The sequence below is a fragment of the Conger conger genome, chromosome 5 (assembly GCF_963514075.1).
Source record: "Conger conger chromosome 5, fConCon1.1, whole genome shotgun sequence".
In the NCBI taxonomy this organism is placed as follows: domain Eukaryota; kingdom Metazoa; phylum Chordata; class Actinopteri; order Anguilliformes; family Congridae; genus Conger; species Conger conger.
Window position 1 is genome coordinate 59,134,771 of NC_083764.1, and position 12,277 is coordinate 59,147,047.

Genomic DNA, 12,277 nt, shown 5'->3' on the forward strand with positions numbered 1-12,277 from the left:
TTCTGTTCAATTCTACACTTCTATGGTTTCAACTATTTTCTTAACCATATTGAAACCTGTATTGTAAAACTAAACTGTGAAGCTATAGGTATTGTTTGGGCAATCTAAACAAATGTTCCTATAGTATTTCATGCTAAAGGTTTCTCCAATGATTTTGTAAGTGAAAGATTTCCTCAAAGATACAAATGCACAATGCAAGGTTTTGAACATGGGACAGTCTGTGTTACAAGTTGACTGTTTTGTGTCTAAGGTTTTGAAAATTAAGCACAAACTACACACTGGCCCTCTAGGACTAGCTTCCCATCCCTGCTGTGTCATGTATTCTATTTGAATAGTCATGTAAATGTTCGACTGACAGATTGTTCTGTTTCAACTACAAGTCTGAACTTGTAACTACGTTGTATCTTAAAAATTCCCTCCACAATCTTTGACTTGAGGAAAAAGGCGAAAACACTTCCGGTGGAATCTCGTAGTTTCCTGGATGTGACCTAAAACGTCCTCCAGAAGAGATCCGGGGACGGTAGCGTTAGCTTCTGTCTCGTCCCTGACTGCTTCTAGGCAATACTTAACTACCTCAGTGACGCAAGCCAAACCTCCAACGATGGTTTTTGAAGAGAAAATGATCACAAATGGAGAGCCTGACGACGAGGTATGCTTATGAAATCATTTTAAAGAGCAGTCAACTGCCATAACTGGTGTGACAGTCTGCGAACTCTGACCCGTCAGGTTCAGGCCTGCATTAGCATGTTACTCGTCGCCAATTCCTTTTGTGATTTTAGCGAATTAGCTAACTTGGCTACCCTGATGTGCTAGCTATTTAGCTTGCTTTTTTATTTTCATTCATTTATTTTTATTTAACTAAGTTACTGTTATGTTGGGTAATTAGCTAGCCAGTCCTGTAACGTACATTTCAAATTCCCTAGTAGTAATGTAAATTAACGGTTAGTTGGCAATGTAATCAACAGCAAAATAAGTTAAGAACCTACAAGCGGCTAAATGTTTATCAGCTGGGCTATCTAACGTTTTTTCCTCGTGAAATAAAAAAAAATCGGCTTGTAGTATAACTGGGACAGCCATATGTCACTCTTATAGCTAACGAAATGCGCTGCCTTCAAATGCCGGGTGCGTCCCAATCGCTGTCGTCCCAATACTTGGGAAAATGTTTCTTTCTTTCCTCCACTCGTCTCCTGCCCTCCTTTCCTCCACATACGTTCAGAAGTGAGAGAAGGTGGAACTGGGTGGACGCACCCCGAGGTTCCGACGTGGAAGTTGCGTTGGGACCACCCTACCAAGTGTGAATGAAAGTCTTTTTTTTTTTTTGCTACCCAAGCTACCGAGTTGCGACACTGACATTTCAGGTCTCTCTCTCTTGTCCTCCTCGGAAGCTAAATAGAGCGATGCTGTACATTTGATTAAATTGTTTAATACGCGATCGCAAGCATGTCGCAATCTTGACTGTGCGAACTGGATTGGCCGGTATAACCATTCATCTGATTATCATGTTATATGGAGTTTGAAGCATTGAAATGCGTGCAGCTGCCCAAAACGGTTTACATTAGATTAGTCATTTAGCAGACGCTCTTGTCCTGAGCGACGTACAATAAAGTGCAAATCAGAACCAGGGACAAGTGCTTTGGAGATCTTAGAGGAAAGTGCAATTCCAAGTCCTAGATCGAACACATAGATGGATCACATGAAGAGTAAATCAAATTTCCAAGTAGCGTACCACGGTTGCCAGCTAAAATATCCTGAATACTAAAATAATTATACACGAGTGCAAGTATAACCTATAGCATACACATGGCTTACGTGGCTAATTATAGCACGCTGGGCTGCAGATGTTTACTGGTACATACATTTTGCCTGCCTTGCTAACTGGCTACTTCATTTTAAGCACCATTACCTATCAGAAAAATGCTTTTTTCCTAACCAGCTGCTGTTGGTATTTTGTAGGAGGAAGAAGAGGAGGGAGGGCCGGGGGATGAGGAAGGGGAGGGAGGTGGAGAGGAGGAGGAAGGTGAGGAAGGTGAGGGAGGTGGAGAGGAGGATGAAGAAGATGAAGAAGATGAAGAGGAGGAGGAAGATTTGGTGGTACGAATCTGAAGATCGCTGAAAAAATGCCCGCTTTGGGTTGTGAAAAGAGTGCATAACAGTGATTACTTTTTGTCAGTTGGGGTCATCAGGTTCAGTGTCAAATCTGCTAATGTTATATATGCCAAATGGTTAAAACGCAGAAGTAATACATTTATCCAAAATTTTGCAGGAATTTGCCATTTTGCAGTGTCAGCTGCTACTTTTGATGATAGAAACTACTGTACAATATTTTCAAAGACTCAACCTAAAAATACTACCAATATAAGTATTTTAGTTATACAATCTTTTTACTTCTCTACATTTTATGTATTACTAATTAGCTTACTCTGTTATACTGTAAATAGTGTATTTAATTACGCACACATACGTATGTTGGCATGTGCATATATGTTGGTGTGTGTATATAGCACATAAGGAGAACATTCCCTTATTGGGTGTCTGAAGGCTCTGTGTGCCGCCTGTAGGACCCCTTAGACACAGTCCGTGCGAAATGCGAGCAGACGGAACACTGTGTGCACGTGCGGGCGAGGTTGGACGCATGCGAGAGCAGGGTGAGCTCGCGGTCGAACACCGAGGAGGACTGCACGGAGGAGCTCTTCGACTTCCTACACGCCCGGGACCACTGTGTGAGTAAGAGGGCTACTGCCTGCATCTCATCAACACGGGTGTCTTGACAACCACACGATTGCAACCATCACGGGGGATGTGCATTGGCAGAAACGGTGAAGTGCTGTTTTTTATCAGAAATAAAACGTAAGGCATGTTGTCAAGTATATATAAACAGAAATGTTAAGGGCTGCTATATTCTGCTTCCCAGATTCAAAAATGAGAAACGTCTTGTTATGTTGGGTATATCAGTAAAAGGTGCACGGAAAAAAACAATACAAATAAATAACCTTTACTGTAATTATGTTGTTTTGAAGGACACTTTATAGATTACATTACATTACGTGGCATTTAGCAGACGCTCTTATCCAGAGCGACGTACAACAAAGTGCAAATCAAACACAAGTTATAATGTCTATAAGCTATACTTATGGTGCAATGGACACTTATGTGAGAGTAGAGTGGGATTGTGGCAGCGATTGTGCTCCATGAACAAGTGTTTGAACCCTCTGTTCAGTGTACAAAACACTAAGAAACTGAAGTTGTATGACACATCGTCTTGCAGTGTAATAATGATAGTAATAATGTAATTTCTCATATTCCCTGCAGGTGGCGCACAAACTCTTCAAGTCTGTAAAATGAAGGCTGTCGTTAGGCTGCTTGCTGTCAGTTCCAGTGGTATCATACGGTTGCGGAATATAAATACAAAAAGAATTGTTGCATCAACAAGAGATCATGTATTGTTTTCCTTCACCAATTCTCAGGCACGCCTTCCAATTAAATCTATCAGGAATATTTAATGTACTATTTTGAATAAAGTTCTTAATAAATCTCCTTTTTGTGTTTCGCATTTGTCCATCTGAATTATAAAGTTCTGAATAAATCTCCTTTTTGTGTCTAAATTAGCATTTGTCCATCTGCATTATCCACTGATTCATATGTAATTGTCATTTCAGTGACTGCATTGGAATTTTAATGTTAGTGTACAGTGCCATGAAACAGTATTACAATTATTTAAATTATCTAATGAAAAAGTAGCTAATCAAACACGCATATCACCCGCATGGAAATTAGTTTAATAACTCGTTGCACCACCTGTATGTGCGCGTTAGACCTCTGGTTCAATCTCCACGTCGAAGGAAGCAAATTGGAATGTGTGGCGAAAATGTAGCACCACCAGTGGGAAAACTGCTTATAGAGGAGCAATTTAAGAACGCATTGAATCGATAATGCTACAAAAATGCCATCGTGCGAAGGTATGAAATCCTTTGAATGACATTTATTTACACTTTTAGCGGCTTTTTACGCTTCAAATAAGTAATGAAATGTCATCGCATTTTAATTCGTGGCTGGATGTCATACCCGACAATACAAGTTGAAAACGGCGTATGAAGGAGCAATAGAGAAGACATCAAATACAGTATGTTATTTTATTATATGAAAAATGACCGATTGGCACTTACATCCGTAGGCTTATGTCGTGCTGGTTACTTGAGTCCATCAGTCTGGCAGAATTAGTTACTTATAAGAAATAATAGCTACCGAAGATAAATTGTAACGCAATTTTTAAAAGAATAATTTGGTAACAAACACACATACAATCTCAGGCATAACGTTGCTGCTTTGGACTTACTTGAAGGGTCTTTTTTGGATGCTTTAAATAACGGATCCCCGCGATACCAGCCATCTAAAGTTGGCAGATTTTAAGAAATGTATGCAAATATCTAAAATATCTTCCTTCGCGCGCACAAACTATCCTGGCCAATCGAATGAATTAATGAATAACCAAGAAAGTGAACTATCCCTTTCATAAACACAAATGCTTCAATGCCTGTAAAATGCAGGATATCTAAAATAACCCACATCACAATTTTTTTACGATTCAACCATCGAGATATACTGTATATAGAATGTATCCAACCTTAGAGCGGAACTACTTGTGAGTAGGCTACACGTTTCATACGGAGAATAAACGCTGAACCCCAACATGGCCGCGCGCATAAACACGAGAATATTATTTCGAAATTTGAAAAGCATCTCTTTAATCCCACGACGGAATCGTGTGAAAACAAAATGGGTAATAACGATAGTTACGATGTTTTTTGTAGTTTAAGCATAGTGTCCCGAATGATAAACGCATTTGTCCTTGGGTATAAATGTTGTATCTTGCTGACCTTATGTTAACGAGTGGGATATTGATGGGTCAAGACTGAGCCAGACGAGAAAATGGGAATGTGAATAAATTAATGCACGAAAAGGATAACAATGAAAATCATGATGAGGATTTGTAACTACATTAGTAGATGCTAAATTAAATACATGCTAACAGAAAATATATTCTGTCGTCAGAGATGTTTTTCAGTATGAATAACATCAGTAACATCCTGTTGGCAACGCTTTTTCTCATTTGAACAGGCGACCACACAGCCAAAGTTTCCTTCCACCCGCCTGGCCTTGGAGAACTTCGACGTGAATTACGGCACACAGCTGGGCGATCTCTGGCCATCCGTGCGAGTCGCCATGCTCTGCGAGAGGAAATACGGAGCATTGGTCAACAACTTTTCTGCAGCAGCAGAAGAAGTTATGGAAGAATTACAGTCACAGGGGGCCATGGACTTTATTTGCAGTGACGTTCTTCAAAGGGATGAGGTGCAAGGCACTACAGAGGAGCAAGACGATAAACCTTTATCTGTCAACGGCCCTTTTCCCACGTCAGAAACGGAAGAAGAGACTGTGCGCCCAGGCCTCAGCCCAAATATCAAGTGCTTTGTGTTCCCGAAGAGTGACATCTCTCGCTTCAAGCCTGCCAGGTGAGAAACAAGGAAAAGTTGTTTTACAAGTGTTATTTAAGCATTGGCATGCTGTGTCTGTTCTGGGGTTATTATTATTTTTTTTGCTAACTTTTTGGAAAAATCTTGCCTCTCGCTCTCAGACCAGATAGCAACAGAACCCTAGGATACTACCTAATGGATGCAGCTTCTTTGCTGCCTGTCCTGGCCTTGGACGTCCAGGAGGGCCATACTGTGCTAGATCTTTGTGCTGCTCCTGGGGGGAAGACCCTAGCTCTCCTACAGACTCAGGCCTTCGGTAAGAGTTTGTCAAGGTCCTGTATCAAATGTGGACAGTTTCCAGTTGAGGCATATTCTGTCTGTTGCATAAAATACATACTCAGTCATTCGCATTCACTCAGACGATGGCGAGTGGGTGGGGGGGGTCTAACAGAAGGTGCTGCTGCGTGTGGTTTTGCAGGTTATCTTGCTGTCAACGACTCTTCGGTGTCTCGTAAGGCCCGTGTGCTCCAGGTCCTGCAGAACTACGTTCCCAGAGAATACTGGTCAGACGACCGGGTCCGCATCACTTCCTTAGACGGCCGGAAGTGGGGCGAGCTGGAGAGCGACACGTTCGACAGAGTAAGTTCTGGAATTGGTACTGTTTGGTACTCGTAACGTTATGATTCACTAAAATATATCGCTACGCTTTTTCCCCGTGTCGGTATGTCTGCGGTTGACGTCATGCTCCAGGTGAACAACGTGAAACCCACTAATGACAACCATTTCACGTTTCTCTGTTTTATTCATAAAGGAAGTGGCCAGCCCATATTACCTATTGTAATTTTGTCATTTGTCATCAATTTTCTTTTCTTATTTAGCTGACGCTTTTATCCAAAGGACTTACAGTTGATTAGACTAAGCAAGGGACAATCCCCCCTGGAGCAATGCGGGGTTAAGGGCCTTGCTCAAGGGCCCAACAGCTGTGTAGAGTTTGTAGTAGTTTGGTGGTTGTGCCTGTTATTTCATTTCAGTGAATGTTGACCCTCCCTAGGTTCTTGTGGACGTGCCTTGCACCACTGACAGGCATTCTCTGCTGGAGGCAGACAATAGCATCTTTAATAGGTCCAGGAACAAGGAAAGACAGATGCTCCCCCTGCTGCAGACAGAGCTCTTGGTGTAAGTTGTGGCATCTGATGCCCTTGGTACTGCAAAATTATCCGGCAGCTGGCTGTCTTTATTCTGTACAACACGGGTGTCAGAATCCTGTCCTTGACGGGCGCAGTGTCTGCTGGTTTTTGGTGTATTTCAGCAACAGTGATTGATTTCATTTGTTGATTAATTAAGAGTCCACGCACCTTGTACTCAAGGCCTTAATTGGCTGGAGGTTGAAATTATACCGCAGAAACCTGCAGACGATGTGGTCTGTCAAGGACCTGAGTTGAATATGCCTGCTCTGCTGTGTGAGCTATGTGAGACTGTATAAACATTGCCTTCTTTTTTTATTTCACCGTTTACGTATATGCATCTTAATTGGTTAAATTTTAGTAAGCAAACATGACCAGTGTTCCAATATATATGCGTGAAGCCGCAGAATGGTAATTTTAGTGTGAATACTGGCGAATACTTTTTTTTTGTTATTCCAGGGCAGGGTTACAGGCAGTCCAGCCCGGGGGTGATGTGCTGTACTCCACATGCACGCTGTCTCAGCTGCAGAATGAGTATGTGGTGGAGAGGGCCATGCAGGTGGTGCAGGAAGAGTTTGGCATCACAGCCCAAGTGCAGGACCTGGGGCCATTTACCCAGCTCTTTGGGGACACCTTCCGCTTCGCCCCCAAGCCCCGCTTCGGGGAGCTGGTTCTCCCGCACCTCACCGCCAACTTTGGCCCCATCTACCTCTGCAAGCTGCGCCGCGTCCACTAGCCTCACCTGTGATTGGCCCGAGTGGGTCATGTGATTTGCAGGATTGTCAGAAGGATGCCTTATGGAGACCAGAGCTTCGTGATTCCCGGGTGTCCCTTCTGTTGAAACTTTGCAGTTTGCATTTGATGGAGAATGTGACACTCTGTGATGTTCCTCATTTTCATTAATTTTGTTTTTTTAGATCATACATGGTGAATGGTAAATGGTCTGCATTTAAATAGCGCCTTTATCCAAACCGCTGTACAATTGATGCCTCTCATTCACACACTCGCACACCAACGGTGATTGGGTGCTATGCAAGGCGCCAACAGCAGCAATTGGGGGTTGCTCAGGGACACTTCGACACACCCACGGCAGGGTCGAACCGACAACCCTCCGACTGCCAGACGACTGCTCTTACCTCCTGAGCCACTACGTTATATTGACGATACATGATATTTCATCAGCAGTCTGTTGAATTTTAAACGATGTTTAAACGTGCATCTTTATATGATTAATGTCTGACATGTTTGCCTTTCCTCTTACCTGCGATTAATCTTCATTTAAAGAGAAAATAAATTTTTCTTGATCTGTGGGAGACTATATTGTCCCAAAGGGGAAAGTCATGCGGCAGCATAATCCATTTAGATCGAGAAATTAGCTACTACAAGACATGTAATGAAATCTCTATTAATATTTCTGTAGATTTTAGTATCATTTGTGTCTCATTCTCATTCTCATCTACCAGTCCTTTTTCCCCTGTCAAATTCCCATGTATTCTCCTCCACTATAAATGCATTTTTCAAGAGAACATAGTTACGAAAGCCTTTCACGACTTCCGTTAGCGGAGCGATTCTACTGAATTTCTCTTGCACTTCCTCCTCTGGCCTGTAGGTGACAGCAGGAGACCGTTCTGCAGTAGAGAGAGCCAGCAGTGAAGTTATTCCATTTGCGAAAGTCAGTTTTGTTCCTTGTGATTTCACAAGAATATTAGTCATCTCATTGAACAGAAATGCATTTTCAGATTGTTTCACAGCAATTGGGCATATTATATCAATGTCATTTTTGCCAGTTCAGCTCATTGGCATAACCTTTTTATTTTACTTTTTTTATGAACCCTGACAGGCAGCAATAGAAATAAATGGCTGATGCTATCCAAATTGCCATGCTATACCATGACTTGTGATGTTTTTTGTAATGGTAGTAATTGCAGTTTGATTTATTTAGGACTTGGCAGATAGCATACAACATGTGACTAATGTATGCATTAAAGCAAATATTGATAAATCATCTCATAATCTTAGTATAAGATTTGAAAAGCAGAATTTAATCTAATTACACTAAGAGCAAAAAAAGATACTTCTGTTTGGAGTTCTAGTTCATAAACTTCTTTTCAGAGGCTGTTAATCCAAGATGTGTTTGGAGTTCCTGGATGCAAGTATCTTTTCACCCCATAGTGTTCAAATCACAGCCGTTGTGTGCTGTTTTTTAAATGGCATACAGTAGCATGTGTTTCAATGTTTAACAGTCACTTCAAATTATATCTGTTCAAATTATATCTTTTCAAATAACTAATTACACTAACAAATAGATTATCTGTGTTGTTTATTATATACAGCCTTTTTTTATTTTACATTGCATTACATTAATGGCATTTTGCAGACGCTCTTATCCAGCGACGTACAACAAAGTGCGAAGTGCATACCCATAACCAGGGATCAGTGCGCTGAAAGACCCTAGAGGGAAGTACACTTTTTTACCGTAATACCGCAACACGCAAATGTATGAACAAACCGCTTACCTAGCCAAACACTGCTTACCTAGCCAAACTAAAAATCCTGATACACAAGTAAATCACAGAAAGACAGCAATGTCTTCATTTATATGCCAATAATTCTAGAGCCCAAAGCTGCCCAATCTCAATTTAACCATATTCTTCTGATCGGGCATTCACCTCCGTAGGAAGGAACAAATCATCCATTTATTGAAATTGTATAGCAATTGAGAGGAGAGCAACCTTTCTAGGGAGAACAATAATATGGGTGCTTGCTGTGGCATCTTTACGCTTGGCGTTCATTTCTCCTGGCACATTGTGTGTGTGTGTGGGGGGGGGGGGGGGGGGGGGTGCCTTTCTGAGCATGACTTTGCGTGGGGTCGTTTTTGTGGGTGCGTCTTCCCTGTCCCCGGGGACTTGGGTGGACCCCTCGTCCTTCCCCGGCAATGAGGCCTGAAAAGGTGCATCAACATTAGTGGCGGAGGCTCCTGGGAGCCATCGACTCCCCGCTGTCATTAAGCCGCGCGGTAACGGCCTTCCGTCGGCGGCGGGATGGGAGGCGGAGAGGCCTGCGCGTGGCTTTGGTGGCTCCATTAAGGACGCACGGGATGCTAAAATGGGATGTTTTCCCCAGTTTTGCCCTCTGCCTTTATTCCACAGATGACTGGAGATAATTTTCTGTGCGATTGTGAGTGATTACTGTATTACCACGGCAATAGAAGGAATATTTAGGAATGCTAGGGGAATTAATGACACATAAAACTATTTCTGTACTGACTGCTTCCGTCGGCAGGGCCGGTTTGCTATGCCTGCATCTTGTGATTACCCCGAACGCATTGTAAATATACGTTTCCTGTGGGTTTTACATAAATTTACATTTTCTAACACTCAGGAGAGAGGGGAGGCCATTAGGGACGTCTTCTTTTCTTTCTCCCGCTTTCCTCAGCGCCTCGCGGTCGGCTCATTATTGAATTAGGATGGAGCCGTGGTGTTTGTGTGCACACGCGCGTGCGGGGACGCGCATAGTATGGCGATTTCTGTTGGGTTGGTGTTCCGCCAAACGGGTGGGATTGCCGCTGTGTGTGGGGTGTCATCTACTGTTAGAGGTTCTAGTACACCGGGCAGAAAATCTTATGGGGCAGCCATATTCAAGCTCTTGTTCCAGGAGTGTAGCTAGTGGAAGTTGAAGTGAAGGGAGGGGGGCGGGTGTCTTCAAATTCCAACGAACCTAACTGAACATCGGGACGCGGGTGTGGATGGGGTGTGTGAATATTGTTACTTTTCTGGTAAACTTTCCGTAAACTCTTTCACCCCCCAGAGCCACTCCACTGGAGAGTTTGGAGACTTTCACCGCTAGCCGGGAGACTGCTAATTGGAGCCCTGGAATACATCAGGAAGCCCCCGGTCACAGGGCAGGGGCTAATGTTTGTGATGGCTAACACTCAGCAGGGGGCTAAATCACTGGTAATTGTATCTAACCGAGACAGAAGTGATACGAGATGGGCGGTAAAGGAATGTCGTTCACTGTTCATGATTCATTTTCCGTCCGCGCGGGAGGCAGTTTGAGCGCATTTCTCCGCTGTGTTGTGGTCTAGCCCCAGTTAATTATTTCCATCAGGTGCAGATGTGGCGCGTTAATCTGATAATGCTCGTGTTTAAAGGGATTCTGTCTTGCCAGATGCCTCTTTGCTCCCCTCGCTGTTTGCCAGCGGTTGGTTTTAGGGGCCTTGTGGGCAGGGTGATATGGTCAATTACAGGAAGCTCCAGGGAGGACCCCCCCCCCCCCCCCCCGCACCCCATGCCCAGATGTGCAGGGTGTATTCGGTGATTGGAGGGGTCTGAGTGGGGAAAGGACCATGCTACAGGGGCCTGAGTCTGTATCTCAGTGTGAAATCTCAGCCCAGTGGGAGTCCAGCCCTACAGCCCCACTGGTGAGCCTCCATTCTGCGCCTCCTTGCCCTGGCGCCCCCAACCGATGAACAACACACCCCCAGTCACCTCTCAGCTGCCACAACGCTATGCATACAAAAATCTTACCATCACTATATATGGCTGGGGTTCCCACTGGGTGAAGCAAAAAAAATAAAAAAATCACTAGTATTGTCCAAAGGGAGAGTTTGCAGGGTATTCCCTAGCTCCTCTGGTCATTCCGGGTCAATCTGTCTGCCAGCTCAGCTAGTTGTACTGAGCCTCGGGGTGGCTGGCTGCATGTGTGTGTCAAGTGTTCCCCCTCGCGAAATGATGGAGCGTACAACAGTCAATTTCAAGTGAGCACTTCAAATTGGGGGAGGAATTGTAAGAAAACAACGAGTGTGTAAACAAAATGTGTATCCAAATTCTACCAACACCTTTCCTTCTGTGCCAGGCCCGGTGACACCTCACCCGCTTCTCAGAGAGCAATGCCCGGCACCTCCAGCTCCTTCCCCAGGCCTCTCTCCTCCAGTGGATGCCAGCAGTTGAACATGTGACCACCGGCATTGACCAATGAGCAGAGAGTGTCCCTCTGGTTCATTGCCCTGGTGAGTCTGGCAGTGTCAGTGCGGTGTGTAATTCATCCTGACTGAAGCAGCGCTGGTGGTGACAGGCACCCAAACGCATGCACCCCGTCCCCCCCCCTCCCCCCCCACCCTCGCTCGGCTGTCCACCAGGCTTGGGGGACACCAAAACCGAGTGTTTTTGCCTTAAGGAGATTATCCTGGGCTGAGATAGCGATGGATTAAACGAGCGAGAATAGAAGGAGATAAAGTGGAACCGAGAGGGTGACCGGAGCAAGCGGAGTTCAGACACCTGTTGTTCCCCCCTCTTCTTTTGCTTTCGCTCCCTTTTTCTCTCCGCTTTCCCTCTGACACCGGTCCCCGGTCGCTCCCTCCTTCACCGTCTCCTGCCCCTCGTTCCCCGACCCTGACGGTTACTGGCAGGCCGGTAGGCTTTTTTTGCTGCCTTGAACAAGTTGTGCTTTCGGAGGATATCGAGTTTCATACACAGTGTGTTGTGCCATGCCGGATTGCAAACAGCAAGGGGGGGTGGGGGATCTGAATTCCAAATTACAGTTTGGGGTGAAGAAAAAAAAAAAAAAAAAAAACTGTATTGCTTGATCTGTGGGTCCAGTGTGTGAGCGTGTGTGTGAGTGTGA

At 44.2% G+C, this 12,277-nt stretch overlaps 2 protein-coding genes across 2 annotated transcripts; both read left to right on the forward strand.

Moving 5' to 3' along the window:
* Positions 1-495: 495 nt before the first annotated feature.
* On the forward strand, positions 496-3,534 carry LOC133129624 (cytochrome b-c1 complex subunit 6, mitochondrial-like). The gene is made up of 4 exons (XM_061243839.1): positions 496-649; positions 1,954-2,091; positions 2,559-2,720; positions 3,310-3,534. Exons 1-4 carry the CDS (start codon positions 602-604, stop codon positions 3,340-3,342), a joined length of 381 nt encoding a protein of 126 aa, XP_061099823.1. The 5' UTR covers positions 496-601; the 3' UTR covers positions 3,343-3,534.
* Positions 3,535-4,646: 1,112 nt separating this feature from the next.
* nsun4 (NOP2/Sun RNA methyltransferase 4) lies at positions 4,647-8,530 on the forward strand. Its single transcript, XM_061243838.1, has 6 exons — positions 4,647-4,777; positions 5,116-5,510; positions 5,633-5,787; positions 5,950-6,110; positions 6,523-6,647; positions 7,115-8,530. Exons 1-6 carry the CDS (start codon positions 4,688-4,690, stop codon positions 7,389-7,391), a joined length of 1,203 nt encoding a protein of 400 aa, XP_061099822.1. The 5' UTR covers positions 4,647-4,687; the 3' UTR covers positions 7,392-8,530.
* Positions 8,531-12,277: the final 3,747 nt, after the last annotated feature.

What these genes read in the sequence shown, in the direction of transcription:
- LOC133129624 (XM_061243839.1), top strand. Translation starts at nt 602, where the DNA reads ATGGTTTTTGAAGAGAAAATGATCACAAATGGAGAGCCTGACGACGAG. An exon ending in ATGGAGAGCCTGACGACGAG is followed by an intron (nt 650 to 1,953) that starts GTATGCTTATGA and finishes GGTATTTTGTAG; the next exon opens with GAGGAAGAAGAGGAGGGAGG. An exon ending in TACACGCCCGGGACCACTGT is followed by an intron (nt 2,721 to 3,309) that starts GTGAGTAAGAGG and finishes TATTCCCTGCAG; the next exon opens with GTGGCGCACAAACTCTTCAA.
- nsun4 (XM_061243838.1), top strand. Translation starts at nt 4,688, where the DNA reads ATGGCCGCGCGCATAAACACGAGAATATTATTTCGAAATTTGAAAAGC. An exon ending in AGAGCGACACGTTCGACAGA is followed by an intron (nt 6,111 to 6,522) that starts GTAAGTTCTGGA and finishes GACCCTCCCTAG; the next exon opens with GTTCTTGTGGACGTGCCTTG. An exon ending in CTGCAGACAGAGCTCTTGGT is followed by an intron (nt 6,648 to 7,114) that starts GTAAGTTGTGGC and finishes TTGTTATTCCAG; the next exon opens with GGCAGGGTTACAGGCAGTCC.